At 45.8% G+C, this 23,421-nt stretch overlaps 1 protein-coding gene across 1 annotated transcript in view; it reads left to right on the forward strand.

Annotated features, from left to right (window-relative positions):
- Positions 1-12,099: 12,099 nt before the first annotated feature.
- KCNH6 (potassium voltage-gated channel subfamily H member 6) overlaps positions 12,100-23,421 on the forward strand; it is a 111,319-nt gene continuing 99,997 nt past the window's right edge. The window contains exon 1 of the mRNA XM_035135609.2: positions 12,100-12,175. Coding sequence (XP_034991500.2) covers positions 12,100-12,175 — 76 coding nt within the window. The remainder of the gene's footprint in view (positions 12,176-23,421) is intronic.

Raw genomic sequence — 23,421 nt, forward strand, 5'->3', positions numbered from 1 at the left:
GGAAGTCTAGAACAGTGTTTCTCAACCTTTTTTGGGCCACGGCACACTTGTTCTATGAAAAAAATCCCGCGGCACACCAACTCTGTGCCGCCCTATATTTAGTTTAGTTTGGAGGGGAGACGTAAAGCATGCCACTGAAGAACTACTGCACGGTAGCCAGGCGGACCCACCAGGCGCAGAGTCTGCGGAGCGAGCGGGGACACGTTAGACGGCACGCACAGACCCCAGGCGGGCAGACACAGGCGCGCAGCTGCCGCCGCCTCCCTCCCAGCCGCCCCAGGCGGCCGCTGCCGCTCTGGCCCGGCGAAGGGAATCCCTGCGCAGCCTTCCCCGCCTGCCTCCTCCTCCCCAGGCAGGGGGTCAGTGATGTGACAATGCAAATCGCCCTTCTCGTCGCGGCACACCAGCCAGCGTCTCGCGGCACAGTAGTGTGCCGTGGAACACCGGTTGAGAAACGCTGGTCTAGAACCCAAACAATTTTTACAAAGGGTGTCTAGTTATGTTTTGCCTTGTTGCATCAGAAGCAGACACACCAAAAATAGCCAGATTATTATCTTAAAATCAGAAATGTCTACAATCTCAAAGGGTAAATTTTATCTCAATCTAATGGTGTTTTTGTGGTAGGTTTTTTTTTTTTAAGTGTGAAGTCTGCTGTTCTCGAGCGTGTGGTTGGATAAGGTGATGCATTCATTGCTTGTTGTTCCACAGACAGTACTGGGTGGGAGACATTGCTTAGACGCTGAGTTTTGAGTCTGTTCCTTTGCAAGAAAGTGTCTTTGCTCTTAATCCTGACAGCCTGGACTTGAGAGTCAGGAAGAGGATTAAGCAAATGATTCCCCCCCCCCTTTTCTGGAGTCTGTTGATTAAAAGCACTGTAGGGGCAGAGCAGCAGAGTTGCCACCATAAGGCTGCTTCCACACAAGGAGGACCGGGGCGGGGGCGGTTGATGCTCCCAAGGGCGACATCTGTGCTCATCTCTTCCTTCAGGGCAACAGGAAACACCACACCAGCCCAAACACAAGGAAGGCACACCTTTAGAGTGACTTGTGGCACACTACCAGTGAATGGGCTGAATAATTGCATCAAAGAGCTGGAAGGGAATCAAAGGAAACCGAGCTCAGCTTGCCTGCCAGTTCAGCGTATGTTGTCGAGACCAATGTGTGGCACATTGGTACCCCCCAGAAAGCTGCCTGCAGATCAAATGACTCACCCAAGCAAAAGAGTCATGCAGCACGTAACTAATTTGGCACATATGCCCAATCAAACAACCCTCTGCTGTGATGCAGACAAGTACTGTACAGTATATCTCTACTAGAGAAAAGAAGACTGTAATGAATTCTTCAGCTGTGAATCCTGCATTGCTGGCGGTTGGACCAGATGACCCTTGGGGTCCCTTTTAACTCCACATTTCTATGATTCTACGATCATTTGGCAGTGATAAACTGCTATCATCAAAGCAGCTCCCTGCTTGTAATTCTTTCTATGGCCATGAGATGTCCCCATCCGATTCTCCCCCTCTGCTGTACCACATTTGCTCACAATGCTAAAGGGAAGCAGGACAGCTGTGAACTGAAACGGATAGAAGGGGAAGCTAGTTGGATGTTGGACTGGGAGAAATAACACCATCATTATTCCTCAAGGCACAGACTATAGGCAGTAAAAGAGAATTGCCTTTGTCCTCTGCTCCCTACACCTGCCCAATGTTCCACAAGACTTGTGTCTATCCTAGAAGTTTGAGACCTGGCTATATAAGGCTGCTTTGTGCTGAAGCGGAACTCATTCCAGAAAGGTTCGTAACTGTACCCAAAGTGAGCCACTCTGCAGCTTTCAACAGCAGTGCAAGATAATTCCAATGGTTTGAAAATAGATTGCAGGGCTGAGTCGGAGCTGTAATTATGCAGGGGAAATCCTCAAGTGGAAGCTGGTAGGAATTTATTATTTCCTAGCTCATTTGGCAGAGCCTGAGACTCTTAATCTCGGGATTGTGAGTTCAAGTCCCACATTGGGCAAAAGAGTCCTGCATTGCAGGGGTTGGACTAGATGACTCTTGTGGTCCCTTCCAACTCTACAAGTCTATGATTCTATTAAATCCACAGGGTGTGTGCTGGATATTTTCCTGCCATGGCACCCAAAAATGTAGCAAACATTTGAGCCAGCTGATCCATCAGAGAAAACTGCTTAATCTTAAAACTGGGAAATTGGAACCAAATTCCTTCCGGAGGAAAATAATTTACAAACTAAAATTTGGATAGTCAGGAGATTGTATATTTTCTAGACTGCAGATGTTGGAGGAGGCAGGCAAGATGGAGATGATGAAAGAATCTGTTTTTCTGATGGTCTGCCTTTTCTCTTTACTCAGATTGAAATAAGGAATAACATCAGCGTGCTTTTTAGACTACATAAATACTGACTTGGGTTCGATGGTGGAAGAAAGATGGGATCTAAATGTAAAATGCCTACAAAAGTAGATTCTGGTTTCTGTTTCAAGCAGGAAGTCAAGGGGCATAAAACGAACCGGCAATATTTCTTAAGCAGCCTGCCCTTCTTTTCACAAATCTTGATTTTGCAGACTAACAGGAGCAGGAACCAAAACCACAGCTCCTGATATATGACTTCAGTCCGCAGAAAGTACTGCAAATACATTCACAACCCTGAGTACAACTGGCAGGTACTAGACCTTTTGTTTTTTTGCATCTAATTGGAGTGCTAAATAAATATATTATCTGAACATACTGAGGAGGAGGCTGCCACTCTAAATGCTTCTCATTCTGGTAAGACAGCCTGGATTCGTTTACTACAGAGTTTACAACCTTGAACTTCTAGCCTTTCGTTTATATTTTATAAGATGCTTCCATCCTATCACCAAGTAACGGAAGAGAGAGAAAATTGCTCTAGACTGAAAAGCAATTCAGTGTTTAGTGCTTGATGATGAAACACAAACGGCTGCTCCCTTTAAAGGCTCCCTCTTGGCATTCCCCCCACCCCCACCTCTGCAAAGTGGAACACTATTTCCAAGTCAAGATTAATTTAAGGGATCAGATGAGATATCCTGACCCTGGCCTCAGGTGGTGGTGGTGGGAGGAAACCCTCACTGTTAAAATGCGGGCAACGTTTGAACTTCTAAAAACTGCAACAAAAACTGTGTGGCATTATGCATGATAAGATTCTCTGGTTGCTGCAATTATCTTACTGTTCATTCAAACTACCCCTTTGCAGTATCCCTGTTTAATATCTGCTGTGTCATCCATAATATGGCTCAACAATAGATTCCTCCCATTCTTCCAGTGCATAATGAGCCAGGAATGATAGGCTGTTAATGATCATGCTTGAGTTAATTAATCTGGAATGAAAGCCACCAGCGCTGGATTTAGGGCAGTGTGCACACACACACACACACACACACACACACACACCACAGTGCGCCGAGTCAAAGGGGCGCAAAATTCGAAACAACACAACACCTGTACCAAGAGGAATTACAGTGGTACCTCTAATTAAGAATAACTCTACCTACGAATGTTTCTACTTAGGAATGGAGCTCCGTCCGCCATCTTGGATGCGGTTTAGATAGGATTTTTTTCTACTTACGAATTTTTAGATAGGGTTGCTTCTACTTACGAATTTTTTCTCCCAATGCATTCCTATCCGATTCGACTTACAATTTTTTTCGACTTACGAATGTGCGTTCAGAACGCATTAAATTCGTAAGTAGAGGTACCACTGTATTGTGAAAATAAGAAATATTGGGTGGAAGGGTGCCAAATTTTGGCCTCACACAGGGCACCATATTACCAAAGCCTGCCCCCGGAGTCACACCCAAAGGATCCTGTGGAAATTTAAAGACGAATGAAGGTTGACATAACCTTAGCATAGATGACATTATTTCTCTTTCAAAAATCTATCATGTTTATTTAAGATCATCATCCCTCCCCCCCCATACACTTTTCTACTTCTTCCCCCCTCCCACCCCATTTCTTTTCTGGCGCCATCACTGCACATTAATAACTGAAAAAGTAAGCATTGTTTTGAAAGTTGTCTCCACTACCGAGAGAGAGAACAACAGGTTGTATTGAGGTGTTTTGGCATTTTCCGCTGCCGTTTCTAGGCTGCATTTTGCTTGTACCAAGATGCTTTTTAGCCCTACTGCTTCTACTGTGCTGAGCTATTTTCCCCAGGATTTATAATTTGGCTTGTAAGCTCCTTTTAGAAATGCAAAGATTTGCCCAAACCACTCCACTTACGGAAGGAGTGGCTTTGATTTCAGCTTGTTGATTTACTTTGCTGACAGTAATGGGGTCTGTTGGGTTCACTGTGTAAACAGGATGCTTTCTCAAACAGCCTGCTTTTTTCAACAGAAAAGGGGGGGCTTTCAAGAGAAAGGGGGTAGTGAATGAAAAGAAGCAAAGAGAGAAATCAAAGGATTTAGTGTGAGTGATGTATTGATCATGAGTTTTCTCCAGATTGTGCACACATCAGTTGTTTCTGGAAGCCCGGCAAACATGTAATGTAACCGCAGCAATAGAAAACTTTGCCCATGGTTGCAATCCCTTGTGTTAACAATTTGTATGTACAGTGGAACCTCGGTTTACGAACTTTCGGTTTACGAACGCCGCGGACCCATCTGGAACGGATTAATTCACTTTCCATTACTTTCCATGGGAAAGTTTGCTTCAGTTTATGAACGCTTCAGTTTATGAAAGACTTCTGGAACCAATGAGGTACCACTGTATTCAAAGAAGATGTTGTGGGGGAGAACCAGTCTTTGATAGTTTACTCACACATTCTGTTCACAGATGGATCCCAGAAGGCAGACTTAAGTTACAAGATATATATACTTGGAATCTATCCCATAAGGAGATAGTTCCTTTGTGCTCTCTTGGCTGGAAGCTACCTGCCCTGTGCTATTTTATTACCTGCATGGGTAAGGCAACGCCCACCTCTGGTCACATGTAGAGGAAACAGGAAGTTTATCTACTGGCTGGACAAACATCCCTCTCTAGGAATGTTGTATTTGACTGCTCTGTGTTTCACATCCCACAGTTAGTTCCACCTCCCTAATTGTTTGGAGCTTACATTAGAAATGTGCTAGTTGGTTTGGGCCAAAATTTAGACTTGGGTAGGGGAGAATTAACCTGAGGCTGTATATTCAGAAGCAAAACACTGGATAGTTGTCTGTTCCGGATTTGCTGCAGGGGTGAAATATCCCAGACACGCTAGGTGGCAGTATTGAGCTACTGGGGGTTCATCATTGCCATAGGCAAGAATTCCAGCAGCAATAGGAAAGCAAGGCAAATAATTCTGGTATTTGTATTATTTTAGGCAGCATGCCTAAAACTGTACTTGGGCTACCCTCAAATGCATACCTGCCCACTCCCACACCTCCTCAAGCAATGCAGCAGAGAAATAAAAAGTTCTGTGAGATAAAAAGCCAAAGCTACACTCTGACTGAAACGTGGCACTTGCTGTGGCCTCTGCTTCTGCATTGAAGGCTAACATCAGAAGGAATTTGCTCCTCTATTGTGTTTGCGAAGTGCCCTGGAATATTAATTGAAAGGATCCCTGGAAAACTGTAATGCAGAGATGGTAATGGACTGTAATTCGCTTAGACCAATTTCATGCCTGAGAAATTATGTAGTACAACAACCGAGAAAAGAAAGCGTACCCTTAGAATGGCCATTCTTCTTCTGGCCTTTGGGCAAGGCAGAGAGGGGAGGAGCACTCTGTAGAGTTTTCTCTCTCTATCGAAGGTCATTATGAAGGAGAACAGCAAGAAGGACATTTTGGCAAGGAGGAGACCACAGTGGCAGCGGCCTATTGGACATGGCGTTGCAGAAGCTCCAGAAGGGGCAGGGAATGGAAGGGATGAGTTATACGGAGAAGTCATCAAACTTGGATCTGATGCCAAGGGAAGATGATTCTACTTGACCAGTGGGGGCCTGCAACAAAGCATTGCAAAATATCTCCAGCCCCTAACAGGAATGCTTCTCAGGAAGTTGGGAACTGGCACCTTATAGCATTATTAGAAATTCACAGAAGACATTTTTCTTTCCTTTCCCACCCTCCTAGAAACTTACCCAGCAGTATTATAAAATCCTAAAGGGCTCAAGAGTCGTGCTTGAGGGGAAGGGGATAACATGGGCAGTAGGCTGGTGGGCCACTTACACACCACCAACGAAGAGTATCTGCACCACTTTTCAAAGGATGGTGGTACAAATTTGCATAGAATTTGCATATGCTAGTTCAAATGCATGGAGGCAAATTCATAAACCATTTCAAGTACCGTATGTAAAATTTTTCAGAAGGCAAGACAATTTCCCAGCCAAATCACACCAAATGATTTTTAAAAGAAAACCACTTTAATTAATTTGCACCCCAGCCCAGCCCATCAGTCCCTATTCAGTTAATTTGCTCCCAATTAATTCCCTACCCAGATCCTGCTCCAAAATCATTTCCCTTCCAATTAACTGCCCCAACTCATCAATAACAGCTACCCACTTCCAATTAAGCAAATAAATAGGGTGCCTGGGTGTGCAAATCCATGGCAGGAGGTCTTACTGTGAGATGAGCTGGCTGGTAGGTGGTTGCCTTCCTTCGTATAAAAACTGAAATAATTCAAAGGCAAGCCAGCAGCTCCCACGCCATGCTGCAAATTGAGTCCTCAAATGCCTTTGGAAAAAGGATGGCACTTCCATTTCCAGGTGCATTGGGTGGAAAAGAAATGGCTGCTCCTATGGGCTCAGAAGGGTAAACTTTTATTCTATATAATGTCTCTGGAAATGGAAATTATATTGTTTCCCCAGGGGCATCTGATGATTTTATTCATAGTGCAGCAGCTGAGCTGCTGGCATCCTGATTAATTAGCTTAAGACAAACAAACAGAAAACACCAGCCACCTCATCTCGCTCAGAGCATCCCAGCAAGCATCTGGCTCGCCAGATTTTTTTTACCAGACATGGAGGGAAAGAGGGCATCAACATGGACTGTGCAGGAAATGGCCATAGCGTAGTGGCAGAACATATGCCTTGCATGCAGGTTCAATCCTGCCTGAAACTCTGGAGCACTGCTCCATAGGTAGTTTCCTATGCATGCAGGTCTTCTTTGCATCTATGGCAGGATTGCACCAGCACCTCTGGATTCTGACATCTGATCTTTCAAGTCATCTCAGTTATCACCGGTGAGCAACTAAATCCTGACCCAAAGCTGGCTCTGTTAACTTTAGAGAATCCCTCAAATCCTTTGATGACCCACAAAGATCTGATCACCCCCTATTGCTAGCTGTGGCATGGATGGAAGTTGCTCAGCATTGCAAGGACCCCAAAGGTCCATCCATAATGGTTTGGGATATAGGGCTTCCTGAGCATTTAATACAACATAGAGATGTGGTGCAAAGGCAGGTTAGGCATGACTCATTTGGTATCATTTTTAGTTGCCCTTTATCAGTTACAAAACTAAATCAGATAAGAAGATCTGGGAACAGCTGCCAGGACCATATAACACCAGTCCTAATGAATCTATGCCGGGTCCCGGTGTGTTTCTGAGCACAATTCAAAGTGTTGGTGCTGAGCTTTAAAGCCCTAAATGGCCTCGGCCCAGTATACCTGAAGGTATACACCCCCATTGTTGAGTCCGGACACTGAGGTCCAGCTCCGAGGGCCTTCTGGCAGTTCCCTCACTGCGAGAAGTGAAGCTACAGGGAACCAGGCAGAGGGCCTTCTCAGTAGTCATGCCTGTGGAATACCCTCCCTTCAGATGTCAAGGAGATGAGTAACTATATAACTTTTACAAGACATCTGAAGGCAGCCCTGTATCAGGAAGTTTTTAATGTTTGATGTTTTATTATGTTTTTATACAGTATGTGTTGGACGCTGCCCAAAGTGGCTGGGGCAACTCAGTCAGAAGGGCAGGGTATAAATCAGGTATCCCCAAACTTCGGCCCTCCAGATGTTTTGGACTACAATTCCCATCTTCCCCAACCACTGGTCCTGTTAGCTAGGGAACATGGGAGTTGTAGGCCAAAACATCTGGAGGGCCGCAGTTTGGGGATGCCTGGTATAAATAATAAAATAATAAAATTGTTGTTGTTGTTTGTTGCTTGTTTGTAGTAGTAAGAGCAGCAGCAGTTGCTGTTATCAGACCCTTTCCTCTCCCCCCCCCAGGCCGCCCAGCTGCTTAGTCATTGTTTTCATGGCTAGAGTCGTCATAACTATCCATAGTTAAAAGTAGAAGTTGGCAAATGTGTCCTCTTTTTTTGGCTCTTCAAAATATGGCAACCCTAACTATGGAGGGATAATGCACTGAGTAAAAGAGATTTAAACTAATGTCTATTTCTCTTCTCTATTCTATCTCCTGCCCCACCACTGTTGTACTGGTTTGTTGCCTTATGAAATACCAATGAAATTATCTTGCAGAAAATTAAAACAATCTACAGGTAGCAGTTACTCAAGAAGAATCAGTAAGGGAAGAACAGGCTGCTGGTCTGCCTATCGCCTCCCCACTGGCTCAGGTAATTTATTGCAAGCACTGTGTATGCATTCGTGTTTACTCCAGCTCCAGCATGTTGCCACCACTGAGTACGCATAACATTAGCCACAATCCATTGGTAGCCTGTACCTTCTTGATAAATACTCCTTTGCTTTGCCTAAAACTGTGTTTCATCCGAATAGAAAACAGAAGCTGCAGTTAAGCTAAAATGTGTGTGTTTCAGGCAGCCATTGCATGTGTGTGATGTGAATTGGACGTCGTCACCCCACCCCACCCCACCTCTGGTATGTACAGCAATGTAAGAAAGGGACTTGAAATGCAGTGAGGGGCAGGGGGGCCGGAATCAACCTTGTCGTGTTTCAAGCCACACATAGCCTGAGTCAGGAAGGAGCTATATCAGCAAATGTATCCCTCTTTTCTCTCAAAGAAGAATAGTAAACACAGTCCAGCTCATCCACATCTGCTATAAAGTCCATGACTGCAGTGCTACAGAAGGAGAAGGCATGATGGGAAGGAAATTGGGTAATAAGTTTTACTGGTCCAAAGCCTGTTGCTGTTGAAAGGGGTCTGTTGTACCATGTGAGATGCAATGAAAAACATTCCTGGCTTCAATGAAGTAAAGGCTCTTTGACAAGCTGCTTTTCTCCCCACCCCCACCCCCATCATGCTTGTTTACTAGCTTATCTCAGTCAGCGATGATGAAACTAAGTGGAATCTAGTTAGTAGGTTACATATTTTGCCCCAACTCCCACAGCAGCGAAATAATAAAATCCTTCCCTGCAGAATTCCATAATTTAGTACTGCCATTCGGGACCTGTCTGCTCCTGCCCTCTTTCAATACTGTTGGCAAGACACCGTGCAGAAAACAACATAAATCTTGGAGTGAAGGAAAAAAGAAGTGAAGGTAATATGAGAAAGGAAGACTGAAGGAGGATGCTTTTGCGAGAATCCGCAAATGGATTTGAACTTGAACCAACAGTGCTCCAATTCCAGAGTTGATGGGTATACCGGTACCAAGGTCCTAAGTAATTGTTCCAGCCCAAAACTTGCTAGGGTTTATTTGAAGCTTCCCAGCTCCACAACTGCACAAGCAGCATGAGAACAGAGAAGAGGGAAGGGAAATAGACAGACAGGGGAAGGGCCATAGCTCAGGCTCAGGCTCCAGCAATTCCATGCAGTGAATACTGAGCTAGATCAGGCACCCCCAAACTCAGCCCTCCAGATGTTTTGGGACTACAGCACCCATCATCTCTGACCACTGGTCCTGTTAGCTAGGGATGATGGGAGTTGTAGTCCCAAAACATCTGGAGGGCCAAGTTTGGGGGTGCCTGAGCTAGATAGACCAATGGTCTTATGCAGGGGTCTCTTATGCAGGGGTCCCCAAACTTACCCGGCTTTGGGCTGGATGCCCGCCGCGCTGATTGTGTGGTTGGCCAGAGGGTGGGGGAGCACGTGGCTGTGTGTGCCCATGCGCATGTGCAAATGCTATTTCTGGCACACTCCCGACCTGGAAAGCGCCGGAAATAGCTTGTGCGCATGTGCAGAAGCCTCCTCCTACCTGGAAGTACACCAGAAATGACGCTTGCATGTGTGCACAAGCTATTTCTGTCACTTTTTAGGGGAAAGGAAAAGTTGTTCCTTTCCCTTTTCTTCCACCCCTTACAGTGCAGAGAAGAGTTTACAAGCTTCATGAGGCTTGAAGTTGCTGAGGACAGATGTTTGTCTGGCTGTTTGGGAAATGAGGGTAACTTGTTTTCTTTATGATTTACAAACTAACGCCATTCTTTGTATTTGAGGAGTCCCTAAGATATGCAGAGACTGCTACACTGTTACATTTAAGATGTGCGGATCCAGAATTGGCCTCCACAGTCACCTACCGACACACTGTTAAGACCATATTCATAGAGCACAATCTTACTCGGCTACGAGTGATCACCAAAGATGATGAGGAAGACATTTAAGAAGGATATTGACAAGCTAGAAGGTATGCAGAGGAGAGCAACCAAGATGATGAAGGGTCTGAAAACCAAGCCTGATGAGGAACAGTTGAGGGAGTTGGGTATGTTTAGCCTGGATAAGAGGAGACTGAGAGGAGATATGATAGCTATCTTCAAATATCTAAAAGGCTGTCACATAGAAGATGGAGCATAGAATATACTGTCTCCTGCTCCAGAGGGTAGGACCCAAACCAATGTGCCCATACCAATGGCATAGCATGAGACCCTTCATCTCAGGATTGTGGGTTCGAGGCCCACATTGGGCGAAAGTTTCCTGCATTGCAGGGGATTGGACTAGATGACTCTCGGGGTCCCTTCCAACTAGACAATTTTATGGTTTTTGGACATTTCTGTTTCACTGTGGAAGTGGGTAGAAGAATATGATGGCCTTCTATTAATATAAGGTTTGAAGTTGAGAGCAAACATGTTTTATCATCTTTTTAAACAAATACAGCTCCTTATCAAATCCTATAAGCTCCACTGCACAAAAACTTAGTTCTCATTGCAGTTTCCCCACACTGCACAAAATGTTTTCAGCAGCATGTTTCGAACAAACCCTGAATCTTGTTACAGCTTTATTACTATAGCTATGTGGGATGGATGCCAAGTGCTAGACGGCGAGGTGTCTGCTGAGGAGCGAGGGTGAGATCTCCATCTCTTCTTGAGTGATGGGGCAGGAATCCTTTGTTTCCTCCACGTCTCCTTCTCTGACCCCCAAGCAAAAGACTTGAGAGTGCAGTGCCAAAAAAAAAGCATGCTCGCAAGCACAGCTGAACAAAGCGGTCTAAGCAAAATGTCATCTCGCAAGTTTCTTCTGCTGGGAGTCAGCCGCTGCTTCCCTGCCCCTTTTTTTCGCTGCCCCCGCCCCACCCCACCGGCTCTCCTTCCGCCCACGGATTACCAGCCGGCAACCCCGGGTGGCATCCTCCCTTGGACGGGCACTTCAGCACCACAGCTTGCGAACAGCTCCCGCTCTCATCTGGGTCGGAAAGGATTGCCTTGCCTCTGGCTCTGTGAAGGAACCGAAACGGGTGGGGGGAGGAGAGGAGAGGAGGAGACCCCTCCCACGCGCCCGCACCCTCCTCCCAGGCAGCCCGAAGCCTCCCCTCCAGCACCCACGGTGCTGAGCTGTTAGAGCAGAGAGGCAGCGAGTTCTTTCAGGTCCTTGTCTATTTAGCATCCCAAGAAGAGGGATGGGAGGTGGCTGCTGGCTATTGTCAGATTAACAGCTGTTGCTGCTGACAACTCTCTTCGGGAGACATATATGGAATGGGACACTGATGACTAAGCATCATCATCGTTTTCTTTTTAAGGGAGGGGGGGGACCCAAACAAACGTGGTGCCTCCCGGAGACCCCATCTCTTTTCCTTTGGTGCTCATCTTTCCCCCTTGGTTCACAACGACCCACCCCCGCCTTTGATGGAATTGCATTGGCCACAAACTAAGGGAACCTAGAGGAGGGGAGGGAGGGCTTCCCCCTTTTCCAAGGCTTCACCAGGACAGGTCGCGTCTTCTTCTCCCACCCAAAAGAGAGAGAGAGAGAAATTGCGTGAACATACCAAGCCATCTTCTCAGAGCGGAACTTTCTTTTTAGTCATTGGATGTGGACGAGAATTTGAAGATGCCTGTCAGGAGGGGGCACGTTGCCCCCCAGAACACCTACTTGGATACAATCATCAGGAAATTTGAAGGACAAAGTGAGTAGCACGTCTCTGTTGCCTTTCCTTCTCTGTGTTTGCTTTGCTTGAAGGTCAGAACTAGCAAGTGCGAAGAAGCTCCATCTTTTGCCTGCCGATATTGATTGTGGAATGTGGGGCAGGCAGTAACAGGGGGCTTGATGCCTGGATATATTTCAGAGCATTGCTCATCCTAGTTTGGGTACCGCTGCTTAAAACTTCTAGGATATTAAGGTAGCCTGCTTCCCTGGGCACTGCCCAACTCGCACCTGTGTTGTGACAGATTGTTGAAAAGGGGCTGACTCGGGTTTTTATTGTAAACCTAGAATCAATCCCACTGGTTTTAAAAGCACAGACTTTGGATAATGTATCCAATTACACAAAAATGACTGTTTCGTTAAAAATCTATCTCTGGGCAATGAGGTTTCTCTCCTGGCCTTTTGGGTGGTGGTGGAATACTATTCAATAAATTTACTGGATCTTAGTTTTTTGGGGAGGGGTGGGAAAGGTTGGCCATGTAACTCATATTATCAGTATTTTCATTATTTTCCTTTGATAATATTGCTGTTTGCTAGAAATAATCCCATAAACCAGAACTTTCCATTAAAACAACAGCGCCACTAAAGTTTTGCAGCTTTACACTAAAGCACCACCACTATAAAGCCACAGGCAATCAGCCTGCCACTTGCGTGCATGCCTGCTTATGGCACATTTTTTGCACATACACAACTCCAAACTTTTTTTGGGGGGGGTATTGTGCACAATATCTGAATTTTCCGTATTCTGGCTAGATAAGTGCAGGAGCAGCAGAAGGCTGCCAATACGTTGCCAGATCTGCAGTGCATGAGCATTCCTACAGACTAAGCCCTGGGTTTTCCTACATGCGTTAGTGGACTGTAGGATGTGGCAGCATGCTTCTGTGGAGATTGGCCTGAGGAAATCTGTGTCTTCTATGTTAATTTCATTTGCTGTATTGGCCTACCACATAAAACCCAAATTTCCTAAGGAGCCTATGCAGATGTCATAATGTGGCACAAGAGAGAGACTAAGCTCAAATCCCAGCATTGTTGCCACAAGTCTCAGGTTCCCATCTCAAAAGAAATCAGATTTGAAATAACCTAATTCACAGGGATATTGTGAGGCTAATAAAGATGCAAGCTACCAATACTGTATAAATGTTAAATATAGTCCTATTATTTATCTGAACCACAGAGGCTTCTGCTGGTATCAGAATAAAGCCTAGCATCCAGCTAAGTTCAGTAGACCTATTGAAATTAATGTACCTAAGTGAGTCACATCCATTAATTCCAATGGGCTTGCTCTGAGTAGGACTAACATTGGATACAGCCCAAAATATTTGTACACATTCTCAAGTGAAATAAATAGTGAGGTTGCCAGCTAGCAAAAGGGAGCTCTCTTTTTTTTAACCTGAACACAGTTAAATATGTGGAACACATGGCTACTGGAAGCCATGCAATGCCAGGGGGAAAGGAAAGGAAAAAGAATTAGATCAGCAATGGAAGCAGAATTTGTTGCCGGCTGATGATACCAAGAAGTGTAATTTTCAGGCACTTATTGCCAATAAATAAGGGTAGATATCATCCTGACCAACTTGTGACGTACAGGCTGCTTACACACCAGATGTATAAAGCACATTTAAAGTGTATTGCTCCACACCCCAAGCCCCAAAGAAAAAAAGATTCCTGGGAGCTGTTGATTACTCCTCACAGAGCTACAGTTCCCATGATTCTTTGGGAGGGATTAGATGTGGTTTAAATGTCTTGTGTGTGAACACCTGAGTTCTGTGTGTGTGTGTCAGACACACATCAAGTCACTGGGAGTTTTCATTTGTCCACCGAGGTGAATCACAGCCTTACTCTACATTCATTTTTATATAAGTTTTTAAGTTGATCAATACACATCCATTTCCCTTAGGTGCTTTGCCTAGATGAATCCTGATGGCTTAAGAAAAAGTAGCTGCCCTTGTAAACAAATGAGAGAGTCTAAGTGTTCTCTTTATGTATTGCTTATAACTCTGAGTCACTGAAGAAGACGCTTTGGGTTGAAGTGACTGGAAGTTGTTGGATAATATTATAAAGAGCTTACTGACTTGTTTGTGTGTCAAACAATGGTGCATGCGAAAGCTGCACCCATCTGCTCCTGATATTGAGTTTAGAGCCATTAAACAAACTGTAAAAAAAAGAAAATGTATCTCATTTTGGAAGTTTATACACCTTTATTTGTTTTATTGGCACTAGTCTTTATGAGTGGGCTTTTATTTTATGTGCTGGTCACCAATTTATGACCATTAAAGGTGGAACAAGATGTTTTTGTTGCAGGGTATGTGATGCCTAGGTAGTGTAGATGAAATAACTTTCTGGATAAGACAAAGGTCAGGCAGACTCTGAAGTCTAGTTCAGAAAGGAAAAAAAAATACCTCATGATTTATTTTGTCTTTTGATATTGCCCTGTAGCTCAGAAACCCATCTAGGCTGCCCCCTGAGAATCTTCTGTTCAATTTTTCTCTTGAGGACTCAGAGCAAATGATAGGATTACCTTAAAGACCAGGCATCCCCAAACTGCGGCCCTTCAGATGTTTTGGCCTACAACTCCCATGATCCCTAGCTAACAGGACCAGTGGTTGGGAAAGATGGGTTTTGTAGTCCAAAACATCTGGAGGGCCGAAGTTTGGGGATGCCTGTTAAAGACTCTCCAGTCAAGCCATTTGCCATGAAGCAGAATCTCATAATATCCATGGAACCAAAATATAGGCCTATTGTTTAGTCTCTCATTAGTACCCCAGCAACCACCACTCATATCTTCAGAGCTTTACAACCTGCTGTCTATGTGTGAAGCTGCCTTCGACATCTTTGAAGGCAGAACAAAGTAGTCCCCTGGGTGTGGAGGGTGGGCTTCTAGGAGGAAAAGGCACCAATCCTGCAAAGTCTGTTTTGGCTTCTCTAGTCTTCCATTCAAGGGCCACATTCACAAGGGCCACATACCAGCAGTTGATATTGTCGGGTCAGCCGGGGGCAAGAACGATCCCCAGGCATAATGCAGAAACAAATCCAGCCCGTCTCTCCCATCAGCTCCTAGGGAGTTCCGAGAGCCCTTTCCCAAACAAATTACAGTGGAACGTCAATTTACGACTACCTCCATTTATGAAAACCTCCGTTTACGAACGCCGCGGACCTGGAAGTGTTTACATCCGCGACGTCGGATGCGCAGATGCGATCTGTGCAGCTCGCGCATTTGAAGACGCGATCTGCGCAGCGTGCACGTGCGCAGAAGCGCTCTATTGGCACTTCGCGCACGTGCAGAAGCGTGCCTTTGGCATGCGAATGCCTCTGCGAGCGAATGCCTCCGCGGAACGGATTGCGTTTGCAAACCGAGGTACTACTGTATATTCTAAATTATAGAACTTGCTAACACAAGTTGGGAAGGATATTATTAAACAATATATCCTCTCCTGCCTCCCTGAACATTCCCACACTAACCTCTAAGCATATTTCTAATTAGTCAAACAGATGCCTGATATCAAAGATGAAACATACTATAACTGAGCCAAACAACTATTTGTCTTCACAAAGGGAGTAGATTTTACTGGTCACAGATTTCCAATAAAATGTAGGATTGTTAGCGTGTGTGCTCAGGGTTATTGAAAGGTGTGCCTTCCAGAGGTTGTTGTACTAAAGTTCCCATCACTCCTGGCTGGAGCTAATGGTAGTTGTAGTCCATCAACATCTGTAGGACATACATTGGTTACCCCAGCTCTACAAATATACACATGGAAGACACACACACACGTCACATACACACACAACCTTATCCCTATGTCCATGGCAGCACTGAGCTGCCCAGGCTAGTACTGCAATTAAGATTCAAATTTCTCCCTCCCTGCTAAGCAGATCCATCTAATGAACCGGGGTGGGTGGGGTTTGAATCTCCACTGAGTTTCTACTCAACCTTAAGCTAACTCTTGTTCCATTTAATATTTAATTTGTACAGGCAACCCCCAATTTGCGCACAACAGAGCCTACTCTGCCCCATTAAGCCCTGTTACGCCCCCTTTCCCTGCCACTTCCGGGTTCGTGGCTAATGCACGCTGCATAGTTGCAAATGCTTTGAATGTGCACAAAATGGTCGTTGCCTGTACACTGTCTTTCCACATTACCATTCTGAAGACACACTTTCTGGATCCCACTATGTTGGATAATTTATAGCAAGTCTACAGCATTTGCTTTCAGAAGAGGATACCAGAACATGTGATGGCAGCTCAGTTTCAGAGTTTCTTGGACCGAACGGATTCTCTAGGCTCATTCCAGTCTAGGCCTGGCTTTAGACCCAAGACCACTTTTGCCATCCTGTTGCATGATCGTCTTCTTCCTTAGTGATCACTCGTGGCCGAGTAAGATTGTCTTCCATGAACATGGTTTAAAAAGTGAGTCCGTAAGTGACTGTGGAGGCCAATTCTGGGTCCACACATCCTTCCACAGTGGGGACATAGGTTTCCGAGTGGGAGTTGATCACGGTGAGGGTTTGCCAAACGTGCCTTCCTCTTAGCACGTTTCTCCCTTTTGTCCTGAGTTCGAGCGTCTCCCATGACACTTTTGGTAAAGGCTGATCTCCAGTTGGAGCGCTTGCAAGCCAGTGTTTCCCAGTTGTTGGTTTTTTATGCTACATTTTTTAAAGATTTGCCTTGAGAGAGTCTTTAAACCTCTTTTGTTGACCACCAGCATTACGCTTTCCAGTTTTTAGTTCGGAATAGAGTACTATACTAGTGTTGGTTCTGCTGCACCTCTCTGCAGCACCCGGTACCATTAGCCATGATATCTTTCTGCATGACCTGGACAGGATGGGCTTGGGAGGCACTGTTTTATGTTGGTCTTAGTCCTTCCTGAATGGGAATTTCCATTGGTGCATGTTGGGGGACCCCTGCTCATTTCTTTGCATTTGACCTATGATGACCTGGAGATTCCAACCTCCCTACTATTTAACGTGTGCATGGAATTGCTGAGAGGGGTTTCCAGGGATTTAGCGTGTGTTGTTATCAATATGCAGGTGACACACCGTTCCACATCTCATTCCCTTTGGATTCTAAGGACGCTGTTGATGTTTTGAATCAGTGCCTGGAGGTGATAATGGAATAGACGAGAGCCAAGAAATTGAAGCTTGCCCAGACACAACAGAGTTGTTCCTGGACGGGAAAGGGGCCAATTCAAAGGACAGGTGTCGCAACCTGCTTTGTGTGGAGCAGCACCTCCTTTGGGATGGGGGGGAGAGGGAATCATATTTGTCATCTAGGAAGAACACTCCTGGGCCTGGGTTTGCTCCTGAATATTCAGGTAGTAGCTGTGGCGAGGGATGCTTTTGCCCAGCTAGTGTGCCCAGCTTGGCACACTAACTACACAAATTCCTGATGTCTGACCTGACCGTGGTTACATCCAGATCAGGTTCCTGCAATACTCAGTAAAAAAATGCTTTGAAAAGCCTCTGGAAATCTCAGTTGGTGCAGAGGGTGTTGGCGAGTTCTTGCCTGTCAGATCGAGACTGGTTGCATGTTTGTGGCTGTGCCAATATTATGAAACTCCTGGCCATTTGGCCCCACTTTTTCCTTACTTTCTCCGGTCTACCCAAAAAAAGTTTAGCATGCACTTGACCTGCCACGTTGATACATGGTTTTTAATGGCTGTTTTTACCTGTAATGCCTGTCTCTCTCTCTGTTTCCATTACTAATTGTGCTGTTAATTTTTGTTTGATTTTATTGTTATAAATGTTTTGTGAGGTGCCGTAAACACGAAGGAAGGACATGATATAATGCGCCCCACCCCAATAAATAAAGAAGCATTTAGGAGCATGCATTGCAGGTGCTTTGCATTGCCTGTGGTTTCCAGTCCAGGACTTTTAATTCAATTTCTCTGTAAACAGAATTGTGCTGCCAACCTCAAAATCAACATCCCTTTCCCCCACCCCACCCCTCCACACACACACACACACACACACACATGCAGCTGCCCACTCTCTTACCCACCCTGCTTTAAGCTCTAATTCACTGAAATATTGGTAGGCAACCTAATCCGCTCCTGGTGCCTTTGCCAAGATACGTGGAGCAGAGCCCAGCTGGCTTCTTAGCAGCAATGCATTTGGATGGGCAGAGGGATAACATTCTGCAATTGCCCTTTGAGAAAGGGGACTGGCTGCAAAGTGAGTGTGCTCAAGCAAGCACAGCTGTGGCCATGCCCCAAAGAGAAGAGGGGCAGGAATACCCTCCTCTGAGCCTCTGGCAGGTTGCAGTTCTGGATGCCATGCTAAGCAAACATGGCCATAACATTTGGCTGTGTTCTGCTTCAGCACAGAACTTTCACCTGGACTCTCTCTAAGGTCCAATTCATCTGTAAAAGTTGCTTATTGACCCAACTGCATGCGGAAACAGGTTTCCACAGGTCGTACAAGCGGTGCAAAAACCTTCTCTGGCACAGTGGGGCAGAACCCTTCCAGCAATGTGCAAGGTGCATGCATAATCCCAAAGGAATCCCCACATTTTATTTTTATTTGACATGCTCATACCTTGCCTTTTCCACAAAGTAAGTTCAAGGTAGCTTACTTAAAAGCACATCACAGAAGAGCATCAAATTAAATCATCAGTCACTGAGGTAAACATCACTAAGGGCTCGTTCACACTTGTCCCGTGTCTAGAAAGCATGGGTCCAAGCAGTTTTCAGTTTGTCTTATGCATTATAGGCATGGGTCCAAGTGCCTTTGCCTTTGCCCCAACACTTTCCCCTGGAAAACCTGCTCTTTGTCACTAAATTGGAACAAACAGCTGTCTGCAGATAACCCGAGTCCCATTTGTTCCGATTCAATGCTAAATATTGGATTTCCCCAGGGGGAAGTGGTGGGGCAAACAGGTGTAGATAAGCCCTCAAATAGCAAGGAACAACTATATCTAAAACAGTAAAGCTTGGGGGCCACTAATGAAAAGACTCTGCGCCTAGTAGTTGACCACCATGAAGCAGAATCTGGAGAACATCCTCCTCAGCATGAGGGGGAAGAAAGTATGGGAAAAGGCAGCCCTTAAGGTCCTGTAGATCACCATCTTATGCACTGGGTGCTGTTCTCCATACTCTAGGACATGTTAACAGAAGGGGGATATAGAGAAATTATATTATGTTGCAATACTATGCCCCTATATATAATCTTGTAAATAGATGTATAAACGTGTATTCACTGAGTAATGATTCCCTCCAGTAAGTGATAACCTCTAAAACAGTGGAGGGGGACATTTGGTCCTCCAGATTTTGCTGGATTCCATCATCACTGATGTCACAAAGCAAGCTGGTCAGTAAATAACACAGTTCCAAGCTGGAGCTAACTCTTCATTAGCAAAACACGATCTTGGCTAAGTTTCACCTGCCTTGTACGTCTTGCGCCATGAAATCAGTTGCCTCCCCACAGCCGACTATGTCTTCTCCTCTCCAGGGTTTCTTGCAAGCAATCAGAGACTGCGCCTGCGTGAAGCCTGCCACTGCTCCACTTGTTTCAGCTCTCTTCTGGTTCTGGGAGAGCAGGGTATCTTGTTGCAGCAGCAGGAGGAGACACCCATGACTTTTCACCAGCCTGACTCATCTCTGCCTCTTGTCCTCTCTCTGCCTGCTCACCTGCTTCAACTTCTGCCTATGATTCTTGACTTCTCTCTGCCCCAGACATTCCCAGCTCACTAAGCCCTGTTACCTCTTCAGCCTCTGACACCTCCTCTTCTCAGTCTGCTCCCTCTTCTTCCACTGACCACTCATCCCACCACCAACCCCCAGGTTCTGAGCCTTCTTCCCTTGGGGGTTCCCCAGTTGGTTCCTCCCACCACTCCTCTGTCCATCCAGCCCATAGCAGCTGACCATTGTCCATGCTGGAGAGCCACAGCTCCCCACCCCCTCCTCTAAATGGTGCGACCCTAAGCACACATAACAGACATTAAATCTTATTGAACTCTGAAGACTTGCTTCTCTGAGTCAACCTTGTTGGGGGGTTGGGGCTGGGTTATGACCACCAAAATCTTGCTAATAATAAGAGTATGCCCAGTCTAAGTTTGAAATGCCATTGGTGGGAAAACATGAGTTCACCTCAAGCCACCATCTGTCTTGCATACATGCGCTTAGAAAGGTCTCTGTCTTTGGCAATGGCTCTGGAGTCACAAGCATCAGCTGGTAGGTTGTGCGCAATCTGGGAACATCTGCTCTGAATTTGAGTTCACAACCACCAGGGCTCGCTCCCAGAAACTCTTTGCAGTGCCAGCACTCAACTCTTGAATGTGTGAAGTGTTCAGAAAGAGGAGAGTGCCTCTCAGCAGTGGCTTACTTACTTTTGAGTTAAGGTGACCGTTTAATGCAAAAGGGAAATACAGGGTCAAAACCCAACATAGGAGAAGACACAGGTCTGCTTATTCAAATTTAGAAATATGTGTTTAGAAACAGCTTTCCCCAATCTGGAAACCTTCACAATTTTTGGGAGGGACTACAACTCCCATCATCCCTGACTAATGGCCATATTGGCTGGGGCTGATAGGGGTTGTAGGCTGGAAACCTCTGGAGGGGCACCAGGCTGTAACAAGTCTCACTGGACAGCTCTGATGGTAGAGTATGAGACTCTTAAGTTCAAGGTTGTTGGTTCAAGCCCCACGCTGGGCAAAAGATTCCTGCATTGCAGGGGGTTGGACTAGATGGCCCTCGTGGTCCCTTCCAACTATTCATTTCTTGGTTCTTTATCTTTTAAACGGGACTTGGGCTGGGCAGGACAACCCCTTCAAACAAAGGCATGCCCTTTGTAACGTAGGGCATGCAGCCACTCCACCCTGAGTTGTCCCATTAGCGGTGTCCGTACCTGAGTTTTGAGAAAGACAAATAACTCGGCTCCTAATGTTATGGAGAAGCAGAAGCAGAGTGCATAGAAGCTGGGAAGAATTGCACTGCGGATGGATAAATTCAGTATGTGTAATCAGAAATTAATTAAGGATTGTGCTACGAGCTTTCTTCCAAATGGCCTCTCGGTACTGAATAATTTTCTATGGCTCCAGCCAAAGCAGATGCTAACATATAAGAGGCGCTCAGGCATGGAGAGGGAAAATGGCTATTGTTATTGGTAAGCCATTAGCTTCCTATTTATTACATTTATGGTGTCACACCCTTCCTCCAAGGAGCTCTGGGCATGGTTCATGGTTCTTCCCCCCCTTCCGATTTTAAGCTTACAACAACCCTTTGAGGTGGGTTAAGGCTGAGAGATTGTGTGACTTGCCCAATAATGCTTCATGGCTCCATAGAGATTTGAGCCCACATCTCCTGGTCCAATACACCGTTGAACTGCACCATGCTGCTGGGCGTGCAACATTCATCTTGATTTTATGGCTGACAAAATCAGTGGGGAGGCAAAAAATAATAATAATGGCTTGGGTCCAGGTGAGTATCCCAGGCTCAGAATTTGAGTCGTAAACACCCCCCCCAATGCCTGTACAGGGTTTCCCCGCATCCTTCCCCCCCCCTCTTGATTTTATGTTCATTTATTATTGCAACCGTATCCTACCTTTCCTCCAAGGAGACCGAGGTGGTACATTTAGACATTTCCATTACACTTTTATTACATTAGAAATCATGTTCAAAAACATCCAGCTTCTTTTAAGTAGAGAATAGGCCTTTGAATACCTATGGTGTTGGCCTGGTATAGGTGATTGGTTGCCATAGCAGCTAATGGTCAGAAATGTTGTTTGGAAGCAGTGCTGCCAGCGTAACATACACAACATTGTTATGTAGTGTTGTGATTTGAAAATCCTTCTTGCATGGAGCCAAAAACCACTCATTAATTTGTGGCAAAAACTGGTGGAACCCATGAAATAGAAGGGGGGGGAGGTCATTCCACTGTAGACTTCAGAATGCCAGGACATTTGTGCATAAATGAGTCTCTTTAGCATCCCTTTCCATAGGTCTCTTCTGTGTGTTTTTTTAAGTTAGGGAAGACTTTAGCTAGCTGTTTGCTGCTTCAAAAGGGTCCTCCCATTGTACAAAGTACCCTTTCACCACCATTCTCATCACTCAAGTTCTCAGTTGTGTGCTGCAGTTATATAAGCTGGGAGAAAGTGAAATGATGTGGCCACATGCTGTCTGGAGTCTTAATAATATTGTTACAGATGGGGAGGGAAAGGATTTTGATTAATTGGGATATGGATGAAACTACAAGCTGCAGAACTGTGTCAGGCAAGGAATCCCTGTGCCAGACTGTCGTAGCTTTAAGAAATATTAGTCTATTCACCTGTTTACACTTTCAGTCTGCTTGGAGGGAGTCCAGATCTTACAGCATGGTCTTTTCAAGAGGGGCTTGTATCCCACAGCAGTGCAGCCAGCCTTCAGCCAGCCTGCCCAAGATGGATGCCAGTCTTTCTTCTTCCTTCTTCTTCCCAGAACACCCTGCTAAAAAACTCTCTTTTCCTGTCGCCTCACACCTACCCTGTTTCCCCTTTTTTAATACATAGTCATAAAGTAAGCCATGGCAGGGTTTTTAAGGATTTGAGAAATATAAGACATACCCCGAAAATAAGCCATACTTCTGCGCCGCGGAAACCAACCCCCACAGGCACCTCCACTCACAGAGTCACTCCATGCGGCCGGCACTGCAGGAGCGCAATCAGCTGTGAAGCGGCGCTCCAAGAGCGTCGCTTAACAGCTGATCGTGCTCCCGCCTTGCTGGCTGCATCCCCGTGCTCCGCCTTCTCATCCACTGCCGTCCCTACTGCTTCCGTGCTTGCCGCCACCGCTGGGCTCACTGCTTCTTCCTTGCCTGGCCCAGCCAAGGAGCTTGGAGCACCCTGCAGCAGCGGGCGGAGCGCCTGAGCCAGCGGCCTCCGCCTGGCCTGGTCAAGGACGCCTGCCGCCCCGCCACCCGGAACCAGTGGCTGCTGCAGCACCGAGCACTCAAGAGAGCCCAGCGGCGCCCTGAGCCATAAATACCATACCGGCAATAAAAAAAATAAGACACCCCACCGAAAGTAAGCCACCCTGTGTTTTTTTGAGGAAAAAAAGTTATAAGACGGTGTCTTAAAAAAGGGGAAACACGGTAGCTACCCTGGCAACCTTCCAAACCTCAGTCTCGGTTCACACTTCAGGGCAAGGTGGGGGAGAGTTATTTTGCATTGTCAGTGGCTCTCAATGTATTGTTTCTTAATGGCCCTAGCTTCACCAGGTCCTTTTGCATAGGCTAGCTCAGGAATTCCTCTTCAGCTTGTATTT

This window comes from Zootoca vivipara, chromosome 13 (assembly GCF_963506605.1).
Source record: "Zootoca vivipara chromosome 13, rZooViv1.1, whole genome shotgun sequence".
Lineage (NCBI taxonomy): Eukaryota > Metazoa > Chordata > Lepidosauria > Squamata > Lacertidae > Zootoca > Zootoca vivipara.